Genomic DNA, 25793 nt, shown 5'->3' with positions numbered 1-25793 from the left:
GCTGCGCCGTCGGGCGGAGTCAGGCCGAGTAGCGGATCCCCGAGCGTCCGCGGCCGCAACACCGGAGGAGGCCGCGCGGGGGCGCCGGGAGGGCAGGGGCAGGGGGAAAGGCGCCCCGTTGGGGTCAGGATTGCGCTCGGCGCTCACAGGGTGACCCGCGGCTGCAAACGATGGGGCGGGACTTTTGCAGAAGACCTGATTGGGCCAAAGCCCGAGGGCAGCAGAGGCTGGAGCTATGTGTAGGCGGGGCGAGCTGTGCGCGAAGCGGCGTGGAGGCGGGGCGAGCTGTGCGCGGAGCGGCGTGCGGGCGGGGCGAGCTGTAAACAGCGGCGTGTGGACGAAGCGGCGTGTGTGCCGGGCGAGCTGTGAGCTGAGCGGCGTGTGGGCGGGGCGATCTGTGCGCAGAGCGCCGTGAGGGCGGGGCGTATGGACTAGCAGCGTATGGACGTAGCGGTGTGTGGGCGGTGCGCTCGGTGCACGGAGTACGTGTAGGCGGGGCGAGCTGTGAGCTGGGCGGCGTGTGGGCGGGGCGAGCTGTGCGGGACGGAGCGGCGAGTGGGCGGGATGGGACACCCTGCTTGGGAGTAGGCCGAGAAGCCTGGTGTAGAGTTCTTGAGAGGTCTTAGGGTCCGGGTGCGGGAGCGGGTTACCGCTGTTGGGGTCGGGGCCCACTGTCGGTGCCGGCCGTGGAGTCTCGCCGTTTGTCTTTCCGCCGAGGACGGAGCGAAGATGCCCTATCTGGGCTCGGCTGACGTGGTGAAAGAACTGGGGAAGGCGCTGTGCAACCCGCACGTGCAGGCCGACCGGCTGCGCTACCGGAACGCCATCCAGCGCGTGATTAGGTACCACCCGCCCTCCCGCCCGGGACAGCGCGCCGTGTGTCCCGGACCCGCGTCCCGGTGTTGCAGTGCCGGCTGTCACCGTGTCGGAGCTTAGCTCGGTGGGGCCCTTAGGCCCTGGGCTCTAGAGTGTAATGCCTCAGGTCCTGGTACCTGGCCTGGCTGGCATTTCCCACCCGGGTTAGTTCACCCAGAGTATATCCAAGATACCGCTGGCATGCTTCCTTCCCACTCTTACCTGGTTGCTGGTCCGCGGTCCTCGGCCTGGGTCGGGGCGCTGTCCCTGAGCTTGGCGCTCTACCACTTGAGCCACAGCGCCACTTCCGGTTTTCTGCTGGTTAATTAGAGAAAAGTCTCAAGGACTTTCTTGCCCAGGCTGACTTCCAGCCACGACCCTTGAAGTTCAGCCTCCTGAGTAGCTAGGATTACAGGCGTGAGCAGTACCTGGCTTGCGTTACTATTTGTGTTAACAGGGCTACTAAGTGTGTGAACCAACCTTGTTAACGCCTGATCTTTAACTTTTAGGTGGTGTGAGTGATTCTAAATATACATCCTCTTACTGGCACAGCTGTTGTTTTAGCTCAGGACTTTATTACCAAAACTGATGGTTTGTCACGTTGCTCCTCATTTCCGTTAGAATTTTCTCCATTGTGAAAATCTGAACTCATAACACTTTCCTACAGATATGATTCACAAAGTATGCACAAAAGTCCCCTAGTGTATTTTTAAGTTTATTTTTGCCCAAGGTTGGTACTCTACCACTTGAGCCACAGTTCTTTTTCTGTGTGTTTGGTACTGAAGAATTGAACCCAGGGCCTCATTCATGCTAGGCAAACACTCTACCACTAAGCCACATTCCAGCCCCAACATAATTTTTTTAAATGCAGTCTAGCAATTGATTCTGAGTTTAGTAGGGTGGGTTGTAACCTAGCCATCTGTGTTTTTAACAAACAGCTGGTCTGGCTCTCAAATTAAGAAAAAATGGTCTGCAAAAATAAAGCTTAGACTTAGGAATGCCTTATTAATTGACCTACATGTAGATCCAGCAAAGAATGCTTTGGTGTAGGGTTGGGGAAAGGAGACCTCCACATCTGGTTCAAGCAGAAGAGAGTATATTACAAGAACCAAACCACTGCCTGCATGAGATGTTGATGGTGTGCAGAGAGTGCAAGGAAAGGGGAAAATGGGCAAGGAGTAAGGGAAAGGCTGAAAAGGGGTTCGGGGTAAAACAAGGGGCAGAACTAATAATGGAAATTGATACATTGGGAGAGAGCAGGGAAGAGGTGTCGCTGAAGCCAACACCTCAAAGCCTCAGGGACCTCCCACTGTCCCCAAGTGCACCAGTTACCTGAATTAGGAATACTGGGGTGGGGGAGGGGTGGCTATGAGAGGAAGGGCCATTATTCCCAGGCAGACCTAACATTTGATACTTGAACTGAGTGAGGGTCTTGTGCTCTCACTTAGCTTTATACACTCAAGCTGGTACTCTACTACTTGAATCACACCTCTGCTCCCAGCTTTTTTTAGTGGCTAGAGGTAAGCATTTGTCTACTTGGGCTGGCTTCGAATCAAGATCCTTAGCTCTCAGCCTTAGGATTGCAGGCTTACGCCCCCATCACTAAGCAGAATGGTCTGTTCCTTTATTATTTTTTAAAATGGAGGTGATTTACAGAGGGATTGCAATTACATGAGTCAGGTAGTGAGTGCATTTCCTTTTGTACAGTGTCTTCTGTTCTTGCTCAAGTCTATGCATATAACATATCTGCCTAGTGAGCATCATAATCTCTAGCCATAGTACTACTGCAGCAAAGAAACGTTTTCTGACTCTTTTGATAGTGTCAAGCCTCAGGATTCCCTCTGTCTGAACTTTGTATACTCTGTGTAAGTCCTCAGCTATTGTAGTTAGTGGCAGTCTTATTCTGCTCCTGTACTGATCTAGAGTTCCTAGAGGTCTGAAATGAAACATTTTTTTCTTAAGATTATCTCTCATTGGCAAAGGACATAGCTAACAAAAAAATAGAAAGCCCACAGAATGGAATATTTTTACCATCTGTGCACCAGACAAGAGCCTCGATAATATCTAAAATATACTTAGAGCTCAAAAAAGTAGGGTCCCCCCACAAATAAACTCTCAACTAGTGATACAATTAATAGGCTAAGACTTAGAAACTTCTCAGAAGTAGTAAAAATGGCCAATAGACACATGAAGAAATGTTCAACATCTCTGGCCATAAAAGAATTGCAAATCAAAACAACATTGAGATTCTATTTTGTCCCAGGTAGAATGGCCAATATCAAGAAAACTAGCAACAGATGTTGGCAGGATATGGCCAAAAGAGAATTCTACACTGTTGGTGGGAATGTAAACTTGTTCAACTGTTATGGAAGGCAGTATGAGGTTCCTCAAAAGACTAAACATAGAATTTCCCTATGACCCAGCAGTCCCACTCCTGGGCATTTATCCAGCTTAACACAAACAAGGCAACAACTATTCACTGCAGAATTGTTTACCATAGCCAAGGTATGGAATCAACCTAGATTCCCCTCAGTAGACAAGTGGCATCAAGAAAATGTGGTATATATACACAATGGGATTTTTTTCCTATGCATCCATCAAAAAGAATGATATGCCATTTGTGAGGAAATGGAAAGACTTGGAAAAATATTAAACGAAGTAAGATCTATACGTAAACACAATGGATGGTTAAAAAAAATACACTAGGAAATGACAAATCATACAGGTCTCTAAGCATTCAGAGTGAGACCAAAGGAGGATATTCTTAGGAGAGGATCACATAGGTGCAGTAGCACATATGACCATATAACGTTTATCAACATGAACTCCAGGAAGTGGAAACAAGGTTTTTTTTCTTTGTTGCTGTTGTTGTTTTCCTTTCCCTTTGTCTTGTTTGTTTATCTGTCTTTGGGAGGGTAAAGGGAGACACAGAAATGGTGGGACAAAGGGTGAATAAATGCAACAGTGGTACTAGACCCTATGTTGAAAATGAACTATAAAACTTGTGGGTGGAGACATGTGGGAAAAACTAGGAGAGAGTAAGGGAAGGGGTGACATTGTTCAAAAAGAAATGTGCTCGTTACCTGACTATGTAAATGTAACCTCTGTGTATATCACCTTTACGATAATAAATAAATTATATAAAAAAGATGTCTCAGAGCATTCCTGGAATGTAAAAGCTCAGTTTCATTAGAATCTACTAGGGAATTCAACAAGTGTTGAACAACCATGTTTATTGCAGACCCCTGTGTAAAGTATTTGTGACAGCTGGGCACTGGTGGCTCACACCAGTAATCCTAGCTATTCAGGAGGCTGAGATCTGAGGATCATTGTTCAAAGCCAGCCCAGGCAGAAAAGTCCATGTGAGACTCATCTCCAATTAGCCACTCCAAAACCAGAAGTGGAGCTGTGGCTCAAAGTGGTAGAATGCTAGCCTTGAGCAGACGAGCTCAGGAACAGCACCCAGGCCCCTGAGTTCAAGCCCCACAACTGCTAAAACCAAAGCAAAAGTATTGTGTGACATAATAAGACAAAGTAGACATGTGTGCATCCTTTGAAGAGATTGTAACTTATATGAATAAAAGTCCTGATTGGGGCTCTGTTTTACTGATTGCTGCCTTGCATGTTGGTTTCAGACACATGACTCAGGGCTTGGACATGTCTGGTGTTTTCTTGGAGATGGTGAAGGCCAGCGCGACTGTAGACATTGTTCAGAAGAAGCTGGTTTATCTGTACATGTGCACCTATGCCCCTCTGAAGCCAGATCTGGCTCTCCTGGCCATCAACACCCTGTGCAAAGACTGCTCGGATGCAAATCCCATGGTGCGTGGCCTGGCCCTGAGGACCATGTGTAACCTCCGGTGAGTTTGGTCCTCAGGTGGATGCTTTTATTTTCATGTTCTTTACTGGAACCTACTAACTTTACAAAATGGAGGGTTTTATTATAACATTTTCAACCAGATTTGGACTGTATTTGATCATACTCCCCGTTACCTTCTTTAGTCCCTCTTTCACCCTGTGGTCTTCTGCCATGGGTTATATTTTTAATAAGGACAATTTGCTTGAGCTTCTTAATACTGAAGAAAACACTGTGGTACGCCAAGTCAGACTTTCAGCCATTACTTTGGTTTTCTGAACTGTGTTTTTGTTTTGTCAGTTGTGGCACTTGAGCGCAGGGCTGGGGCACTGTTTCTAAGCTCTTTTTGCTCAAGGTTAGCACTCTACCACTTTGAGCCACAGCTCCAGTCCCGGTTTTCTGGTGGTTAATTGGATATAAGAGGCTCACAGACTTTCCTGCCCAGGCTGGCTTTGAACTACGATCCTCAGATCTCAACCTCCTGAGTAGCTAAGATTACAGGTGTGAACCACCAGTGCCTGGCTATATTATTGATTTTATTAAAGGAAGTTTTCAATTCTTACTCTTGGTAAATAGTCCCCAGTTTTAGTAAAGATGTTTAAGTAATTATTAAACTAATGTACAATCTATTTTGCTTATACAGCATGAGTTCAAATGAAAGCCAGATTATGATTTGTTAAGTTTGGTAGAGACTTTCCTTGATTCTGTGTGATCTGATGGTTGTACATTCAGATATCTAAATTATATCTAAGAAAAACCCTACATTAAGTGAAGAAGTACTTAAGGCTGACTTCAGGATGTATTTATCATCTAGGATGCCTGGAGTGCAGGAATATATCCAGCAGCCTATTCTCAATGGTCTGCGGGATAAGGCGTCCTATGTCAGGAGGGTGGCAGTCCTTGGTTGTGCCAAGATGCATAATCTACACGGAGACTCTGAAGTAGGTCAGTTCAGTGCAACTCACTGTCATCCATATTCATTTGTGCTTTCATTATATGTCTAACTTTGAGAAAGATCTTGCAATTCTAACAGAAAGCAATGCGGCTCCACTGCCTTGCATCTCTCTCTTAGCAGGATGCAGGGGTTCCTACTAGAGGTTTTTGTGGGGGAGGTGGGGACAAAATGAGAACCATTGCAGTAAGCTACTTAGAACGGTGTGGAAATGTCATGTGTTCTGGCTTGTAATTTTTTTTAACTACTTTCTTTCTTTTTAGATGGTCGTGGGGCTTTACCCATTCAAGGCATAGGTTCTGTCCCTGAGAGCCCAGCACCTGGCTCTGATTTGTCATTTCTTTAGCAAAGAACTTAGCTCTATCTGCCTAGAGTTATTACTGTGGATCTATACCTGTAACTGAAGGTTTTCTTCATCCGGGATTTTTGTTCTTTTTTATAGATGGTGCCCTGGTAAATGAGTTATACAGTTTGCTGCGTGACCAGGATCCTATTGTAGTTGTGAACTGCCTGAGGTCTCTAGAAGAAATCCTAAAACAGGAGGGCGGTGTTGTCATTAACAAGCCCATTGCCCACCATCTCCTAAATAGGTTTGGATGCCTCCCTCCTCGTTTTGTTGTGATAACTGCATTCTGGTGGGATCTGCTGAAAGATTGAATTAAGAAGTCTTGAACACCTTTTGTTAAGTAGAAAAACAAAAGTTAACCCTAAGTATTAACTCCTTCACACTTCACTAAGAAAATTTCTTTTATTTGACTTAGTTTCTCTTGTCGATATATAGAGATAGCAGGAGCATCAAGTGGGGACATGATCTTCCTTCCTCTACAGCTATGTGTCCTCTAAGCAATTTATGTTGTCTTAAAATGTAGAGAATCTGCAACTGGTGATGTATGTCATGGTAAAGTACTTGTCTAGCATGCATGAGATCCTGGGTTCAATCCTCAGTATGGAGAGAAAGAAAAATGTAGAGAGGATCCTAGTGTATGCTGATCATGACTCAGTGTTAGACAAGTGTGCCTTTGTATCATCAACCTGAATTGGACTTCAAAGCCTATTTTGTGGAAACTAAATAGTTTGTTAGAATGATTTGATCATGGAATCCCTATTTTAGGAATTATATACTTGTTATAATAAACAGTTCCCTGGTATGGGATAGTAGTATGGAGGTAGTCCTGATTTTGTTGTTGAAATTGCTCTTTTATTTTCTTTTTTGACAGAATGTCAAAGCTAGATCAGTGGGGCCAGGCTGAGGTATTGACCTTCCTGCTTCGCTACCAGCCTCGCAGCGAGGAGGAGCTCTTTGACATCCTCAATCTGTTGGACACCTTCCTCAAAAGCAGCAGTCCAGGGGTGGTGATGGGAGCCACCAAACTCTTTCTGATCTTGGCAAAAAAGTTCCCCCATGTACAAAGTGATGTACTTGTGCGAGTCAAGGGACCTTTGCTAGCTGCCTGTTCTTCAGAGAGCCGGGAGCTCTGTTTCGCTGCCCTCTGTCATGTGCGCCAGATCTTACATAGTTTGCCATGTCACTTTAGCAGCCACTACAAGAAATTTTTTTGCTCCTACTCGGAACCCCATTATATCAAGCTACAGAAGGTGGAGGTGCTGTGTGAGCTGGTGAATGACGAGAATGTGCAGCAGGTGCTAGAAGAACTTCGAGGGTACTGCACTGATGTGTCGGCTGACTTTGCACAAGCTGCCATCTTTGCAATAGGTGTGTGTCTGCTGGTTCTCCTTAGAGCCTGGGTCAGTCAGCTAGAACACTGTAGCTGGAGGAACCACAGAGGACAGAAGAGAATGTCTCTTGCTTCAAGGAAAAAGCGCCTTGCATTGTAGAATTGCTTAGTGATTACAAGCAAGGAAAAGAGGATTTTTGTTGTTGTCTTTTTTTTAAACCAAGACTAGTGTCTTTATTATGACAGAGGATACAAGTAACTCAAACTATAATACTTGAAATTTGTATTGCCTTTTGTTGTCTTCTATCCACATACTTTCCCATACATCATTTTATTATTGTCTTACGAGACAGTAAGGAAAAGTGAATATTTTATTTTTGTTTCTTTTTCCTTTTTGTGCTAATACTGGGGCTTGAACTCAGGGCCTCCTGTTTTCCCTTAGTCTTTTTTGCTTAGGGCTGGCACCCTACCATTTTAGTTAGCCAGAGTTGCACTTCTGGCTTTTTGTGGTTAATTGGAGATACAAGTCTCGAGTTTGTCTGCTCAGGCTGGCTTTGAACCAGGATCCTCAGATCTCAGTCTCCTGAGTAGCTGAGATTCCAGGCAGGAGCCATAGGGCTCAGCTTGACTTACCTTTCCTTCCTTTGTAGGTGGCATTGCCAGGACTTACACAGATCAGTGTGTACAGATTCTAACAGAGTTGCTGGGCCTTCGCCAAGAGCATATTACCACAGGTAATGTGTACCTTTCTGCGACTTTTTTTTTTTGCAGTGTGTCTGCCTTATAGTAGTTGCTCCAAAAATATTTTGGGGGGACTGGTTATGGTACTTCACACCTGTAATCTCCACTGTTCAAGAGGCAGAGGTAAGAAGATTGTAGTCCAAGGCCAGCTGGGCAAAATTAATACAAAACTCTATTTGAAAAACAAACTAAAAGCAGAAAGAACTTGGGGCAGCCTCGTGCCAGTAGCTCATGCCTATAATCCTAGCTACTTGGGAGCCTGAGATCAGAGGATCCTGGTTTAAGGTCAGTCCAGGACAAAAATTTCATGATAGCTGGGCATAGTGGTATATGTGTGCCTGTCATTCTAGCTATAGCCGCAGGCAAAAAAAAAAAAAAAGGAAGATGGTGGTCCCTGTTTGTTCCTGTGTAGGAAGCAAGACCCTATCTCAAAAATAACCAGTGCAGCTGGGCACTGGTGGCTGTAATCCTAGCTACTCAGGAGGGTAATATCTGAGTATCATGATTCAAAGCCAGCCTGGGCAGGAAAGTCCATGAACCTTTTATCTGCAATTAACCACTCAAAAACCAGAAGTAATGCAGTTGCTTAAGAGGTAGAGCACTAGCTTTGAGCACAAAGAGGCTCAGGGACAAGCCCAGGCACTGAGTTCAAGCCTCACATGACTAAATAAATAACCAGTGTGTAGTTGATTATAGGCTCAGGCTTATAATATTAGCTACTTAGGAGGCTGAGATCTGAGAATCTCAATTCAAAGCTAGCCCAGGCAGGAAAGTCTGATAAACTTACCTCCAATTAACCACCTGAAAACCAGGAGTGAAGCTGTGGCTCAAAGTAGTAGAGCACTTGAGCAGAAAAGCTCAGGGACAGCATCCAGGCCCTGTGTTCAAGCCCCATGCCCAACCGAAAATGAAAAAAATAACCAGTGCACACAAAGGGTGGAGGCATGGCTCAGCAATAGTGCCTGCCTAGCAAACACAAGACCTTGAGTACTGCCAAATGAAATGAAGATTAAAGTACTTGGGGCATGGCTCAAGTATTTGCCTAGCAAGTGCAAATCCTGAGTTCAAATCCCAGTACTGCAAAACAAAAAAAATTTTGAATGAGTAATGTATGGGTTTAAATTTCCCCTTGCACTATCACCTGCTGCTGTCAGAGAGAAGCATAGGACCTTAGGCATAACAGGGTCTGTACAACAGATAACTGGGTACTTAAGAAGCCCTTGCTTGGGGCTGGGAATATGGCCTAATGTTAAAGTGCTCGCCTCATATACATGAAGCCTGGGAGTTCAATTCCTCAGCACCACATATATAGAAAAAGCCAGAAGTGGCGCTGTGGCTCAAGTGGCAGAGTACTGCCTTGAACAAAAAGAAGCCAGGGACAGTGGTCAGGCCCTGAGTCCATGCCCCAGGACTGGCAACAAAAAACAAATAAACAAGAAAGCCTTGCTTGTAATCAACTCAGGGCCTTGAACTCTTGCTTGGCCTTTTCTGCTCATGGATGCTTCTCTACCAGCCACAATTCTGGTCCAGCTTTTTTTCTGATTAATTGGAGATAGTCTCGTAAACTTTCCTGCCCAGGTTGGCTTTGAAACATGATCCTCAGATCTTAGCCTCCTGAGTCGCTGAAATTTCAGACATGAGCCATTGACACTTGGCTTAATTTCTCATCTTTACTTCTCTTTCTTTTTATGGCAGTATGCTCTTGTTTTCAAGGTTAGGACTGTGGTGAGGCAGCAAGGTTATTGGGGTATAGAACTTAAGAGAGGCCTCTACTCAGATTCCTGCAAGAGCCAGCCTCTGCCTACATAAACAACACAACTTTGGCACCTTGCTAGCCTCATCACAGCCCTAGAGATCCATTTATACTGTCTTCAGAATACTGTTCAACCATATTTTGAATCCACTTTTGCATGTAACATTTATATTTTATATGTATTTATATTAATTTTTGTACACATTATATCTGTATTCATTTTATTAATATATTACATATTTTACATGAATATGTTCTATTTTACATATGTGTGTGTGTGTCTATATTGTGCGTGCTGGTGCTGGTGCTTGGATTCAGGGCCTGGGCATTCTCCTTCAGCTTTTTTGCTCAAAGCTAGCACTCTGGCTTTTTTTTGGGGGGGGGGGGCAGTCCTGGGACTTGGACTCAGGGCCTGAGCACTGTCCCTGGCTTCTTTTTGCTCAAGGCTAGCACTCTGCCACTTGAGTCACAGCGCCACTTCTGGCCATTTTCTATATATGTGGTGCTGGGGAATTGAACCCAGGGCCTCATGTATACGGGGCACTCTGGCTTTTTGCTGGTTAATTGGAAATAAGAGTCAGGGACTTCTTTGCTCAGGGTGGTTTCAAACTTGATCCTCAGATCTCATCTTCCTCAGTAACTACGATTACATGTGGGAATCACTCACCAGTGCCTGGCTACATTACATTCTACAAAGTTCCTTTCCATGTATTAACCATTTATGTTCATTTCCATCTTACAAGAATAACAGTCATGTAAGAAGTTTTTGATCGTGTCCTACCTTTCGCAGGTAATGGCCATCCTGCCAGACCTTATTTCATAAAAATGCAGCCAGAAATCTGAGCATAAGACTTGCCAAGCTTCTTTGCTGTTTGCAGATTCTGATCCTGTGCTCTTGTCCTGACCTGTGTTGTAGCGGTGGTGCAGACTTTCCGAGACCTGGTTTGGTTGTGTCCTCAGTGTACTGAAGCTGTGTGTCAGGCCCTGCCCGGCTGTGAGGAGAATATTCAGGACAGTGAGGTACAGTGTAATTCTCCTTCACTTCTAGGCACAGAATCTGTTTGCTTTCATTTTGTTTTGTCCTGCTAGGAATTTAACCCAGGGTCATAACAGAGAGAGAGAAAGAGAGAGAGAGAGAGAGTGTGTCACTACTGGTGATTGATCTCAGGGCCTTGAGCTTTCACTCCGTCTTTTTTGATCACAGCAGGAACTCTACTGCTTGAGATATACCTCCACTTCTGGTGGAGGTGATTAGTTGGAAATAAGAGCTGAGTTCAGTGAGTGGCCCTCCAGATCTCAGCTTCCTCAGTGGCCACTGACACTTGGCTTAGCCATGTTTTTTAGTATGCATTCTTTTATGTCATTGTTCTCCTGAACATTTAAATGTCAGAGATTTAGGTCATAGAGGGTTTTTATTGTTATTAAGATGTTGTACATAGGGATGACCATTTCTTAAGTCAGGTTTAAGTACATTTGCTTTCTTCCAGTTTTCCCCTCCTGTTCCTGCCTACAGTTGCATAGTTCCTTTTCTCCATCGTGTCATGACTATCATGCCTGCATTTTTTCACCCTTCCTCCTTCCATTTCTGTGCCCTCCATTGCCCCCTCACAAGATAAAAAAGAAGAAACAAAACAAAAAGCAAAAGCAATACCATCACCACCACCACCATCAATAAAAAAAACTTGATTTTTTTTCTGTCTTTTGAGTGATTTACTTAAAACAAAATAGCTTAAATATATTTTAAGGTAAATAAGAGTATTAACAAATATCCATTAAGCTATGTCATAATAGGATATTTTGTTGTTTCAGAATTGTCAGTGTTGTTGGTCAAGGCCAACCTGTTAAAAAAAATTCAGTGATGGGCTGGGAATATGGCTTAGTAGTAGAGTTCTCCTGCCTTGCATGGATGAAGCCCTGGGTTCAATTCCTCAGCACCACGTGGTGGTGGCACTGTCACTCAAGCGATAGAGTGTTAGCCTTGTTCAAAAAGAAGCCAGGAACAGTGCTCAGGGCCTGAGTTCAAGCCCCAGGACTGGCAGAGAAAAAGAAAGAGAAAAGAAAAGAATTCAGTGATTTTCATTTGTAATTCATACCTAACAATCCGTATTTCCACTTATTTAAAAATTTTTTTTTATTGAGTTTAAGTTACTACATCTATTTCACAGTACACATTTTAACAAAACTTCACAATGATGAAAATCATCATTCTACTCTACAAAGCTTACAAACTGTATGAACTTTAACAATAAAACCATTTCTTCCAAATCAGGTGATAGGTATATTTCCTTTTGTTTACCAACATCTGTTCCCTCTTTCTCTCTCATTCCCTCCTTCCCATTATCACCCATGAGTTCTTCAGTTCACTTCATCAGTGTCCAGTGTAGCTGATGTGCCCTTCTCTGTATTTTTTTCCTCACCTGCTTTTCTTCCCAGCTTCCCTCACATGTGCTCGTGTATATCTCATATGACATAAGGAATATGGAGTCATCTAAAAATAATAGGACAATTTCAGAAGAGGTCCTTTGTTTCCTTATCTTTGGGGTTCTAAGGTGCTTGGGTCTTGCTATTTGGTGATGTTCTCCCGTGGCTGTCCTCTTTTGTTTTTACTGTATTTTGGCATCTTGAGTCCTGTTTACTTTGTTGTATCTCATTGTATTTTAAATCTAACACCACATATCAGGGAGACCATGTACCATTTGTCTCTGTTCTTGGCCTATCTCGCCACTCAACATGATTTGTTCTAGCTCCATCCATTTCCCAGTGAATGCCATTATTTTATCCTTTCTAATGGCAGTATAGAATTCCATTGTATATAAGTGGCACATTTTGGGGATCCATTCCTCTGTAGTGGGGCATCTGGGTTGTCTCCATATCTTGGCTATTGTGAACAGTGCAGCAATCAACATGGAAGTGCAGTATCCTTGTCATATCCTGGTTCCTGTTGCTCAGGGTAGATGCCTAGGAGTGGTATGGCTGGGTTATAAAGTATGTTTATGTTTAGTTTTTTTGAGGAACCTCCAGACTGCTTTCCAGAACACTCCATGTTTTCATGTCCTGGAATTAATTTCAATAAATAGTATTGTAATTGTTCAGAGGCATTATGCCTTTGGGTTCCTCCCCTAAGAGTATCTTCCCTTAATCTAACTGCTTAATGTGTAGTTTATCATTTGATGTATTTTAGATCTAGCTTTCACATATGAGAGGAAACATGCTGTTTGAGTCTCTGAGCTTGGCTTACCTCACTTAATTAACATGATTCATTTTAGGCACATCCATTTCCCTGTAAATGGCATTCTTTCTAATGGACGAGTAAAATTCCATTGTGTATATATATGTACCACGATCTATCCATCTGTTGTAGGGCATCTGGGCTGTTTCCATAACTTGGCTATTATAAATAGTGCAGTAGTGAATATGGATGTACAGGTGTCTTTATCTTATCCACCCACAAGCTGCAAAGAACAGTTTAACATTAAGAATTAGAGTTAGATTAGTAGTCAAAAGGCAAGTAACTTTGAAACCACGTTTTACCAACACACACGGACATACTGATACTTGTGCACAAGTTTTGAGGCATGCTTAGAATTTTTTTTTTTTTAATTGGCCATGTAAGTTTTCTGGAATTCCAGTGGCAAATGGTATTATTTTGCCCATAATAGAACCACGTGGTTGATAAAAACAAAAGGAAACCTCTCCTCACTCAACAGAAACACTCACAGACTCACAGATGCATGTTGTATACTCACAATACCCGCTGCCGCAGCTTTCCGGGTCAGGTTGTCGCTTGCTGCCTTCGCCCCCACCCCATAGCCCTGGCTCCGCGCCAGTGGTCCGGAGCCACGCGCTCTATGCACGTTGCGGCTGGCGCGCGGCTCCATGCTGCCCGTGCTCTCCGAGACCTGAACATTGCCGGGCCGTGACCCCCTGCGGCTCCCGTTGCCGCCGCCCGCCTGGCGCCCGGAGGCGCGAAGCTGCGAGCCCATCTCCGCGGGCTGCAGAAATTTCCTCGGCCCTTGGTCCGAGTGCCATTGATCCGATCCGGCCTCTTGGGACACGGATTGATTCTGCTCTGCCCCAACGCCATAGATGGAGGTACCACACGCTCCAGAATACTCACTCCCATCCTTCCCAAAGGCTACCGACAGCTCCGATTGCTTTTCCCGTGGGCATCCTGCCCCATGCCGGGCCGCCAATTTGTGGGCTCTCTCGACTTCCCCTCGCTTGGGGGGGGAAGGGGCTTGTCTGCCCCTTCCTGGGTGGCCCTTTATCGCTCTCACGTGGGAGCGATGGCCACAGGTAGCCTCGTCTCTCTCTCGACTTCCCCTCGCTTGGGGGGGGAAGGGGCTTGTCCACCCCTTCCTGGGTGGTCCATGATCACTCACGCGGGTAGCCTCAGTGGCATGTGGTCGCAGGGTGGCCCAAAGCCGCCAAGAACGACACGGACGCGTGAGTCCCTGGAGAAAACCTCTAGGGCTTCTGTCTATTCAAATGAGGAGCCTCCCAGATATACCCTAAAGGCAGGCACAAGAGAGGGGCGCCTGATTGGTCCCAAGGAGCTGTCCCTCAAGTGATGTCAGACTTCCTTCTCTTCCTGTTAAAGACAGGAAGGGGAGGGACAGGCTGAGGTCAGCTGTGGCCCCTTAAAGGTGCAGCTGACCCCAGTAGTAGGCCTTTGATGTATTGCTGGTAAATAGATCATGATGTTTTAACTGAAATGAGAATCAGAATTATTTGTGGATTTTTGAAGTTTGAGTATTCCCTTTTGTACTAGCATTTCTTTCTTGTTTATTATAGTGTAGCATTGGGGACCAATACAACAATTATACCCTGTTTGCTGGAACTCAGGAAAAGGAAAAGCAGTCATTCTCTACTTACATTTTAGGCAGCCAAATGTTGAGCTCTTATGACTCGTTCATTTCTAGGGCAAGCAGGCACTTATTTGGTTACTTGGTGTCCATGGGGAAAGAATTCCCAATGCTCCATACATATTAGAGGACTTCATAGAAAACATAAAGTCAGAGACATTTCCTGCTGTGAAGATGGAGCTTCTCACTGCACTGCTGCGCCTTCTTCTCTCCCGCCCTGCCGAGTGCCAGGACATGCTGGGACGCCTGCTGCATTACTGCATAGGTATGAGACAGTCCTTGCTATGGCTATAGCTTTGTTTGGAAAGTCATTCATTGTGTCTGGGACCTGAGAAGAAAATGTCAGTGCTAATTTTAGCATTTCCTCCTTCTTTAATTTTTTTTCTTTTTTTAGTTTGTACATTGTATGAGCATAGAATGGGTTTTTGTTTGCTTGCTTGTTTGTTTATTAACTGAGTCTGTTGTGTCATCTCAGAGGAAGAAAAGGATATGGCTGTTCGAGACCGAGGGCTATTCTATTACCGCCTCCTCTTAGTTGGCATTGATGAAGTTAAGCGGATCCTGTGTAGCCCGAAATCTGACCCAACTCTTGGACTTTTGGAGGATCAGGCAGAAAGACCTGTGAATAGCTGGGCTTCAGACTTCAACACATTAGTACCAGTGTATGGCAAAGCCTACTGGGCAACTATCCCTAAGTGTCAGAGGGCAGAGCATCATGGCCCAGAGCTTCCTCCCAAGGCATCCTCCGCCACATCAGGTAAAAGGAAATAGTCCTTACCTATGTCTTTATCTTTTGTAGTGGTTGGTAGAAAGCAGATTGTTCTAGCTACATCTCAATTTGTCCCCTGAGTTATGAAGACTTTGTGAGCAAGAAAGGAGTTCATTCTTGGTTACTGAACCCAAAAACAGAGTCACTGTATATTTTGAGGAATGTAGAGTAAAAACGTAGCTTATGCATATTGTCTCTTACAAAAGCTTTCTAACTGCTTTAGGACACCTGATGCCTGAGGAGAACAAGGAGACACTGCAAGAACTTCCTGATTCGGAAGGTCTCGTGCTGGTTCCCAATCACCAGCTTACTGCTGAGCATTTTGAGAAGACTTGGATTAGCTATGAAGTAACTCATCAGCAGGTGTTGCCTTGGCAGGGGGCAATCCACCCTGACACTCTGCAGATGGCTCTGCAGGTAGTGAACATTCAGACCATTGCAATGAGCAGGGTTGGGGCTCAGCCGTGGAAAGCCTACCTCAGTGCTCAGGATGACGGTGGCTGTTTGTTCCTAACAGAACTGCTTTTGGAGCCTGAGAACTCAGAAATCCAGATCTCTGTGAAGCAGAGCCAGGAGAAGATGAGCTCATTGAGCAGTTTTATTTCTGTATTAGAAACTGTGATTGGAACAGTTGGGGACATTAAATCATAACAGATTCTTGCTCCTTGCCCTGAGCAGATGGACAGCTATCAGAATTTCATAGTTTTTTTTCCTCATTAGATCGGCTTTTAAGTCCAGATATTACCAGATGCAAAGGGAATGGGAAATGTAGGAAAATGGACCCTTTTGTCTAAATACCCACTTATTTCCTTCTGCCTAATGGTGATAATAAACCTCATTTACAATAACAATATTGTAAAGATGTTGTTGGTTAGGGGTTGGGGATGGGGTAAAGATAGGATTGAAATCTTTTTCTAAACAGTTTTGAAGGCTGTGTTACTTAGTAAATATGCTTGACACCTGTGGAATCTGATGGGTCATCATTTTCAGTGGGTCATCTTTTCTTCAGTAAACAGACTGTTCTCGTATTCCTAATCATGTTTTTTTAGGCTAGGGTCCAAAGTCCTTAGAGTGGTATCTGAAGTATTTCTTCAGTCTCATGTCTCATCATTCTCAAAGCATCCTCTCTTGTGATAGAAGCAAACTAGTTCTCTGAGTATTTGTTCTTTAACCAATATTAACACCTTCTATTTCCCCTCCAGAACTTCTGGTCACCTTTATATCTTTCTTAATTAACACAGAGTATCTTTCAGTGTTCAGTGCAGTTTAGCTCTTTCTGGAAAATTTCTTTCTGTGCCTTCATTAGGGTCTTGTTCAAACTGTCAAAGCTGCCAGTGCATACCTCTAATGGTGCTATTGCAATTATTTTCTTGTCCTTTTATTTTTTTATACCTGACCACTTCTTACAGATTAATCAAAACCTCTAATAACAGAACATCCCTCTGTCTCTGCCTCTCTATTGCTGGGATTAGAGACACATGCCACATGCCTGGCTTTTTCTTCGCCTTCATATATGCCATCCCTTCTTGTGCAGGCAATCTTATTCCTCCCTATTTTTTTAAATTTAATTAATTAATTTATTTTTTTTTCCAGTCCTGGGGCTTGGACTCAGGGCCTGAGCACTGTCCCTGGCTTCTTTTTGCTCAAGGTTAGCACCCTGCCACATGAGCCACAGCGCCACTTCTGGCTGTTTTCTATATAAGTGGTGCTGAGGAATTGAACCCAGGGCTTCAATGTATGGGAGGCAAGCACTCTTGCCCCTAGGCCATATTCCCAGTCCATGAGAAAGGAATTGTAAAAGAAGGAAGACTGTCAGAATAATATTGTTAATATTTCTGTGTGTATGTGTGGGTACTTGATCTAACTTGGCTCCTTCACTCACCACTTTTGGAATATGGCTCTTAAGGGAACGTTGAAGTCCTTGGGAAAGAGCAGTACCACAACTGTTCAAAAGACTAGAGAACATTGCCCCATTTCCCAGAGTCTTGAGCCTTGTTATCCCTCCCAACATTGTGTTCAATGTGTTTGCTGTCTCTTAGGAGAGTCTTGCCCTTTTGATGTGGCTGTCATTGCTGGTCGCCTTCGGATGTTGGGTGACCAGTTCAATGGAGAATTGGAAGCTTCTGCTCAAAACATCATTGCTGAAACCATTCAGGGACAGGTCAGATAGATTATGACTAGGACTGTTCAATGAAACGGGTTTATATTCATCTAAGAAAAACCAATTGCCAGTCTTTTTGGCCTGAGTGCTGTCTGAGATTTTTTGCTAAAGGATAGTATTCTACCACTTGAGCCACAGCTCAAGTGGCTTTTTGGTGGTTAATTAGAGATAAGAATCTCTGAGTAGCTAGGGTTATAGATATAAGCCACTGGCACCAGGCCCAGTTGCTGGGTGTTAAAATCTAAATGACAAAGAGATGGAACCTGCTGGCACAGTAAGCTGACCAAGCCCCATGACCCTTTGAAACAGTCTCAAGCTCATTCGGAAAGATTTTAGTACAAAGAATTTCACCAGTCATTTGTGTATAAGTAACTGACATGATATTCATCATGCCTAACTATTTCTATTTCCATCAAAAACATTCTTTTATATATCACAGTCTACCCAAAACAAGGAAATTAATATGGATACAAAATCATCTGGAGGAGGGTAAAAAAATATATATGATTCCTAGTTAACATTCAAGTTTTATCAGTTTCCCCAAAAGTACTATTTATAGCAAAAAGCCTAGGCCAAGGATTAGGTTCATGGATCCACCAGAAGGGCTTTTATCTAGCAAGTGAAAGGCCTTGAGTTCAAACTTCAATGCCAAAAAATAAATACATATATCTGCCAAAATTATATGTTGTGTAACTATCATGTCTTTTTGAGCTACTTAAGTCTGGAATAATTCCTGTCTTTTCTTGATTTTTTTTTTTTTTTTTTTTTTGTCATGAGGTTTGAACTCAGGGTCTGGGTGCTGTCTCTGAACTTTTTCACTCTTGGAGCCACAGTACCACTTCTAGTTTTCTAGTGGTTCATTGGAGATAAGAGTCTCACAGACTTTCCTGCCTAGGCTGGCTTCCAACCGCAATCCTCAGATCTCAGCCTCCTGAGTAGCTAGGATTACAAGTGTAATCTTGTGCCTGTCTCTTTTCTTGATAATTGTGATCTTGACATATAGACGATTTTGTTGAATGCTCCTAAATAAACTTGGATATGAAGATCACCACTCAAAGCCAGCCTGGGCAGGAAAGTCTGTAAGACTCTGGTTTCCAATTAGCCACCAAAAAGCCAGAAGTGGATCTGTGGCTTAAGTGATGGACTATTAGCCTTGGGCAAAAAGCTCAGGAACATTGTTGAGATAGTGAGTTCAAGCACCAGGACCATCAAAAAAAAAATTGGTTTTATGTGACACATGCTCTTGGGTGAATTCAGGACATCAGCTGTTACAGGGAATAAAACAATGTTACATATACTTCTCACTGAATCCTATCAATTGTCACAGATTTTATTTTGTCCCATTATTGATATTGTTAACTAATCATTTTAAAGACTTTTCTGCTATAGGGTTAACTCTTTCCCCTTTGTAATGCTTTATGAAGTATTTGAAACTATTTAAACATACCATAACTCATTAATATTCCATTTATTTCTGTATCAGCATAATCCAGTGGATTCCTGCTTAAGTTATCTTCTGTTTAGCTGAATGGAGTCTTTTTTCCAATTTATTTTTAACTTTTTCAATCAATACTGTGACCAGCTTAGAATCAACCATTCTCCAGGGAGCTCTTGTTTCTTTTAATGAGGAATGATATTTGGAAACTGAGATTTAGGTACCTTCTCTCTATATATATTCCCTTTTTGGCTTGCTTGGGTTCTGACACTCTGCTCTGACCACTGTTGACTCCTTTATATATCAAAAGATTTTTTGTGTATGTTACAGAAGCCTGAGGTGGCCTGGCCTGGCCCAGCCAACCCAGCTGCCTGGCCTGGCCCAACGAGCCCTGCATCCTGGCCTGGCCCAGGCAGCCCAGCTACCGCCTGGCGCAGGTAGCCCAGATTCCTAGACTTGCCCGGCCAGCCCAGCTGCCCTCCTGGCCCGGCCAGCCCTTTCTACTGGCTTGGCCTTGCCAGGCCAACCCAGCCGCCTGGCCTGGCTTGGGCAGACTAGCTGCCTGGCTTGGCCATGCCCTGGACAGCTCCAAAGGGCTGGCCTAGACCTAGCCAGCCCAGTTTCCTGGCCTGTCTTGGCCAGCTGCCAGCAGGTGGTCTAGGCCTGGCTACCCCAGCTGCTTAGCCTGTCCTGGGCAGCCAGTTGCCTGGCCTAGCCATGGTCTGGCCAGCTCCAAGGGTTACAGGTACATAAGTCAGGTAAAGAGTATATTTCTTTGTGGACAATGTCACCCCTTTCCTTGCTCTCTTCTAGTTTTGCTCTCCCATCCCCACCCACAAATTGGATAGTTCATTTTTAACATATTGTCTAGTAAGTGCCACTGATGCATTTGTTCACCTTTTGTCCCTCCATTTCTGTGCATCACAAAGACAGATGAAGGAACACATAAGACAAAATAAGAAACAAAAACGGCAACAAAAAAAATTAACTCTTGTTTCCATTTCCTGGAGTTCATTTCAATAAATATTATTTTATATGATCGAATACATGTCTCATATAAAATTCAAAATTTTGAACTGCGATTTTGGAACAAAAGCCACAATAAAACCACTCTAAATAAACCTTCACTTAAGTCAGTGTATCTAAAATATCCTTTCAGCCTAAACAATTATCAGGGCTCTTTTAGTGTATGGTGCTGGGATGGAACCCAGGGCCTTGCACATGCTAGGCAAATCCTTTGCCACTGAGCTATAGCCTTGGCCCCATGATAAAAAAGATTCATAAGGTTTTATAAGTTTTTGCATGAAACACTGTCGCTCCTTATAATAACCAGCAGGGCTAGAAATCCTGCCCTGTGCCCTTGTCACTGCCAGGGATCTATAGTAGGGGGCGTGGCATTAGGCTGTGTTAGGAGTGTGGGAGGGGTGTCCTAGGAAGTCCCACCCCATGCCGGCCTCACTGCCAAGGTGGCACTTGGGGCTGGGAAGTATGAAAGGGGCAGGGCATGGGGGGCATATGTAGGCTCCCGGCTAGGCTCTACTTGGGTCGCCTCGGCTCAGATAGGCTCGGCTCAGCTCGGCTTGGACTTGCGTGACCAGCTCCAGGGGCTGGCCTGCCCTGATCAGCCCACCTCCATGGCCTGGCCTTGTCTGCTCAGCCCCAGTAACTGGCCTGGACTTGCCAGCCCAGCTCCATTGCCTGGCCTTTCCTTGGCAGCTCCAGGGGCTGGCCTGTCCAGGACAGCTAAGCTCCATGGCCTTGCCTGGGTTACCCTGGCCATCTCCAGGGGCTAGCCTGGCCTGGTCAGCCCAGCTCTGTGGCCTGGCATGGCCTTGCCAGCTCCAGGAGCTGGTTTGATCTAGCCAACTCACCCCCATGGCCTGGCCTGGCCTGGATAGCTCTAAGGGCCGGCCTGACCAGCCCAGCTCCATATCCTGGCCTGGTTTGGCCTTGCCTGGCAAGCTCCAATGGCTGGCCTGGCCAGCCCAGCTCCAAGGCCTTGCCTGGGTCCTGGCCTGGCCAGCCCAACTCCATGGCCTAACCTGCCCTGGCCTGGCCAGCTTTTCACTGGAAGAGGAAATATTCATTGAGAAATTACCTATGTTCTCCAGCTTTAGTTTTTTGTTTTTTGTTTTTTGTTTTCCCCCAGCCTTGTGACTGGAATTCAGGACATCTCTGGCTAGTCTTGCTAGTGCATGGCTGGTGCTATCAGTTGAATCACACCTTTAGCCAAACCTTTAGATTTTTTAATTAAAGAAAAAGCTCAGGAGAGAGAAAGATGGCGCCGACAGAGTAGGGAGGCACCCCGACTCGCTCCAACTGAATAGCGAGCTGGGAACTCCAACACCCAACACCCCATCAAGAACCCAGCAAAACCAGCAGCCAGAAGCAGTGGAGAAACGCAGGAAAACAAAAAGGACCAAAAAAGAAGAGCCGAAAACCTACACGGAGCCGGAGAATCTCCGGCGCACCCTCCCCCCACCAGCCAACCCTGGCCCGTTTTAAACAGGGCCAGGCTGGGAAAGGGGAACCCGGCGATCGGCAGACAGGCTGCTGGCAGTGCAGAATCCAGATAGCGGGAAACCCCATGGTCAGGGTGGGTCCGCACGGGAGGGTGCGGACCAAGACACACAACAGCAGTGACGAGAAGTTCAGGTCCACACCGGGTTCGGATGGGGACCCAGCGTGGCAGAAGGGGGGAACCGGGAAAGCCACCACGACACTTCGCCACCCCCTGAGGGACCAACAGCTGCGCGGGACACACACACAATGCAGGATCAGTGAGTCCCCCATTACCCCCTGACCCAAGACCTACAAAGAAGCTAGATCTCCCTCCCTCCCCCTCCCTACCCCGTGGACCTCGCGGACTCTTACAACTAAAATCACAGGTGCTGGTGGGCAATACCAGCACAGCAGGGACACCTGGGCCTGATCACGTCCCCCCCTCGCAGCGGAGGCGAGGTCTGAGGTTACTAACCCACACCTGGACAGTTGATCCCACTGGGCCCCACACAAACCGCCCCCCCCCCAACGGACTCGCGGGAGGACGCAAACACAACCCAACAACCCGGGGCTCGCTCTGGGGGGCATACCCCGCTAAAGTGCCTGTTGTAGTGGACGCACAGCGCACAGGAGGGCGGGGCCCCGGCGACAGCGCCCGCTCTGGTAGGCGTACCCTGCACTGGTGGGCGGGGCCACAGTGGCAGCACCTGCTGCTGTAGACATGCCTACACAGGAGGGAGGGAGGAGCTACAAACCAAACCTGAGAAGCCATCCACAGATCTCCAGATGCGCAAATCACAAAGAAACATAACACAGTTCATCAAAGAGCAAGCCAACTCGCCAGATCCAAAAAGCAGCACAACTGAAGAGGAGATGGAGACTAAAAAAGCAAATGAGGCCATGTTAACAGGAATGACGGAAAGCATCAGAAATGAAATCAGAAAACAATTCTAGGAGTTTAGAGCGGAAATCTTGAAGGACACCCAGGAAGCCAAGAAAGAAATGGAAGCAAAAATGGATACAATGCAAGCATTCTTTAAAGAAATGGAAGCAAAAATGGATACAATGCAAGCCTGCTTTAAAGAAAATCTCCACATCCTGAGAATTGAAATGCATGAAAAAATAGATTTAAAATACAACTCTTTAAAGGAAGAAATTTCCACGATCAGAGCTGATATGACAACCATGAATAGCTCTCTGACATCCATAAACTCTGCAATTGAAACCATAACACAAAGAGTGGACCATATGGAATCCAGAATCTCTCACCTGGACGATGAAGCAGCCGACAACAACCAGAAAATGACCACACTCCAAGAAAAGGTGAAGCTTCAGGGCAGACTAATCCAGGAACTAATGGACAACGACAAGAGATATAATCTGCGCATAATTGGAATAGAAGAAGGAGCCGAATACCAGAGCAGAGGGCTTAAACATGTTCTCAATAAAGCCATTGCAGAAAACTTCCCCAATCTCACAAGGGACCCCATCCAGGTAACCGAAGCCTAAAGGACACCTGGCAGGCCAGACCCCAGGAAAGCCACCCCAAGGCACATAATATTCAAGACTACAGACCTCAAGATTAAAGAGCAAATTCTGAATTCAGCCAAAGCGAAGAAGGAAACTTTCTACAACGGGAAGAGGATTCGAATAACATCTGACTTATCCACACAAACTTACCAAGCTCGAAGTGAGTGGAAGAACACCATCCAAGTACTTCAGGCTAACAATTTGCAACCTCGGATCAAATATCCAGCGAAATTGGAGTTCACATTTGAAGGGAAAACCAGATCTTTCCACACCAAAGAAGAGCTAAAGGAGTATGTGAATAAAAAACCAGCCCTACAGCGAATTCTAAGAGGGGAGCCCCACCCAACAGAGATCGTAAAAGACACACAGACAGAATCAGAAAGAAACTTCAATAGCCAAAGTCCAACAGAAAGAACAGCTCACTAAAGACAAGAAGAAAAAAAAAGAGGAAGAAACAGCCCAACAAGAAAATGGAAGGAGGGGCTGGAGATATGGCCTAGTGGCAAGAGTGCCTGCCTCATATACATGAGGCCCTGGGTTCGATTCCCCAGCACCACATATACAGAAAATGGCCAGAAGTGGCGCTGTGGCTCAAGTGGCAGAGTGCTAGCCTTGAGCAAAAAGACGCCAGGGACAGTGCTCAGGCCCAGAGTCCAAGCCCCAGGACTGGCCAAAAAAAAAAAAAAAAAAAAAAAAAAAAGAAAATGGAAGGAGAAAAAACACCCTTATCCTTGATCTCTTTAAATATAAATGGTTTAAACTCCCCGATAAAGAGGAGCAGACTGGCAGAATGGATTCGCAAACAAAAAGTTGACATCTGCTGTCTACAAGAGACCCACCTTACAGCAAGAGACAAAAACAGGCTTCGAATGAAAGGATGGAACAAGATCTACCAAGCAAATGCACCCACCGAAACGGCAGGTGTAGCCATTCTGATCTCAGACAAGCTGGACTTCTCATTAAAGTCAACTCAAAAAGACAAAGAAGGACACTACATATTAATACAAGGAAAAATCCAGAATCAAGACATCACTGTGATAAATGTATACTCACCGAACAAAAGAGGCCCTATATATGTCAAGCAAATTCTCACAGAATTACAGAACAAGATAGACCCAAACACAATCATAGTGGGTGACTTTAATACCCCTCTCTCCCCAAGAGACAGATCCAACACCCAGAGGATTAGTAAGGGAGCTGAGGACCTAAATAACACCATTTCCCAAATGGATCTAACAGACCTATATAGAACCTTCCACCCTACAGAGACCCAACACACCTTCTTTTCAGAAGCCCATGGATCATATTCCAAAATAGACCACGTCATAGCCCACACAAAGAACCTCAGCAAATACAAAAGTATTGACGTCATCCCATGTATTATATCTGATCACAGTGGATTAAAGGTAACCCTCAACAACAAAGGATACCACAGAGGCTATACACACTCTTGGAGGCTAAACCCCACACTGCTATCCAACACTTGGGCCACAGACCACATTAAAGATGAAATCAACAAATTCATAAGCCACAATGACAATGAAAACACATCACAAAGAAACCTATGGGACACAGCTAAGGCAGTACTGAGGGGCAAGATCATTGCCCTCAGCACTCACATTAAAAGAATGGAAGCAGAGCAGGTGAATAACCTCACGATGAAAGTAAAACAACTGGAGAAACAAGAAATGATCAAATCTAAAATGACTAGGAGGGGAGAGATCGCAAAGATTAAAGAAGAGATAAATCTGATTGAAAATAGAAAGACCATTCAACAAATAAATAAGACTAAAAGCTGGTTCTTTGAGAAAATAAACAAAATTGACAGACCCCTTGCAAGACTTACAAAAAAAAAAAGAAGAGAAGAGACTCATATATGTAAAATCAAGGACTCCACCAGAAAAATTACAAGTACACACGATATTCAAACAATCATAAGGAGCTATTTCCAAAACCTCTACTCAGCAAAAAACAATAATTTTACAGAAATGGATCAATTCTTAGAGAAGTACAAACTGCCCAAACTGAACCAAGAAGAAATAAATCAGCTAAATAAACCAATAACTTACAGTAAGATACAGGAGGTAATCAAGAACCTCCCTACTAAGAAAAGCCCAGGCCCAGATGGATTCACCAACGAATTCTACAAAACCTTTAGTGAGAAGCTAATACCAATACTCCTCAAACTCTTCCACGAAATAGAAACAGAGGGAGAAATCCCAAACTCATTCTACGAAGCTAATATCATACTCATTCCCAAACCAGGCAAAGACCCAACAAAAAAAGAGAACTACAGACCAATATCACTAATGAACACAGACGCAAAGCTCCTCAATAAAATGTTAGCTAACAGGATCCAGAAACTGATCAAGAAAATCATACATCATGACCAAATAGGCTTCATCCCACAGTCACAAGGATGGTCAACATCCGTAAATCAATCAATGTAATTCACCACATAATCAGATTTAAAATTAAGAATTACATTGTTATCTCAGTCGATGCCCAAAAAGCCTTTGACAAAATACAACATCCATACCTATTAAAAGCTTTGGAGAGAACAGGAATAGATGGAACATTCCTCAAAACAATAAAAGCCATATACAACAGACCAACTGCTAATATCATATTAAATGGAGAGAAACTTAAATCATTCCCCCTAAACTCAGGAACAAGACGAGGATGCCCACTCTCCCCA

General features: G+C 44.7%; 1 protein-coding gene across 2 annotated transcripts; it reads left to right on the top strand.

Moving 5' to 3' along the window:
• The first annotated feature begins 589 nt into the window (after positions 1-589).
• Ap4b1 (adaptor related protein complex 4 subunit beta 1) lies at positions 590-17019 on the top strand. 2 transcript variants are annotated; one of them, XM_048351821.1, is made up of 10 exons: positions 590-842; positions 4491-4715; positions 5526-5656; positions 6106-6253; positions 6881-7377; positions 7990-8073; positions 10750-10853; positions 14756-14963; positions 15174-15455; positions 15691-17019. In XM_048351821.1, exons 1-10 carry the CDS (start codon positions 730-732, stop codon positions 16116-16118), a joined length of 2220 nt encoding a protein of 739 aa, XP_048207778.1. In that variant the 5' UTR covers positions 590-729; the 3' UTR covers positions 16119-17019. The 2 variants fall into 2 exon arrangements, with proteins under 2 accessions (XP_048207778.1, XP_048207779.1); XM_048351822.1 differs by having other exon boundaries at positions 715-842; positions 4534-4715.
• The last annotated feature ends 8774 nt before the right edge of the window (positions 17020-25793 follow it).

The sequence above is a fragment of the Perognathus longimembris genome, chromosome 7 (genome assembly GCF_023159225.1).
Source record: "Perognathus longimembris pacificus isolate PPM17 chromosome 7, ASM2315922v1, whole genome shotgun sequence".
Classification (NCBI taxonomy): domain Eukaryota; kingdom Metazoa; phylum Chordata; class Mammalia; order Rodentia; family Heteromyidae; genus Perognathus; species Perognathus longimembris.
Note: the sequence above shows the minus strand (reverse complement) of the source record. Positions and strands in the feature narration are given on the sequence as shown.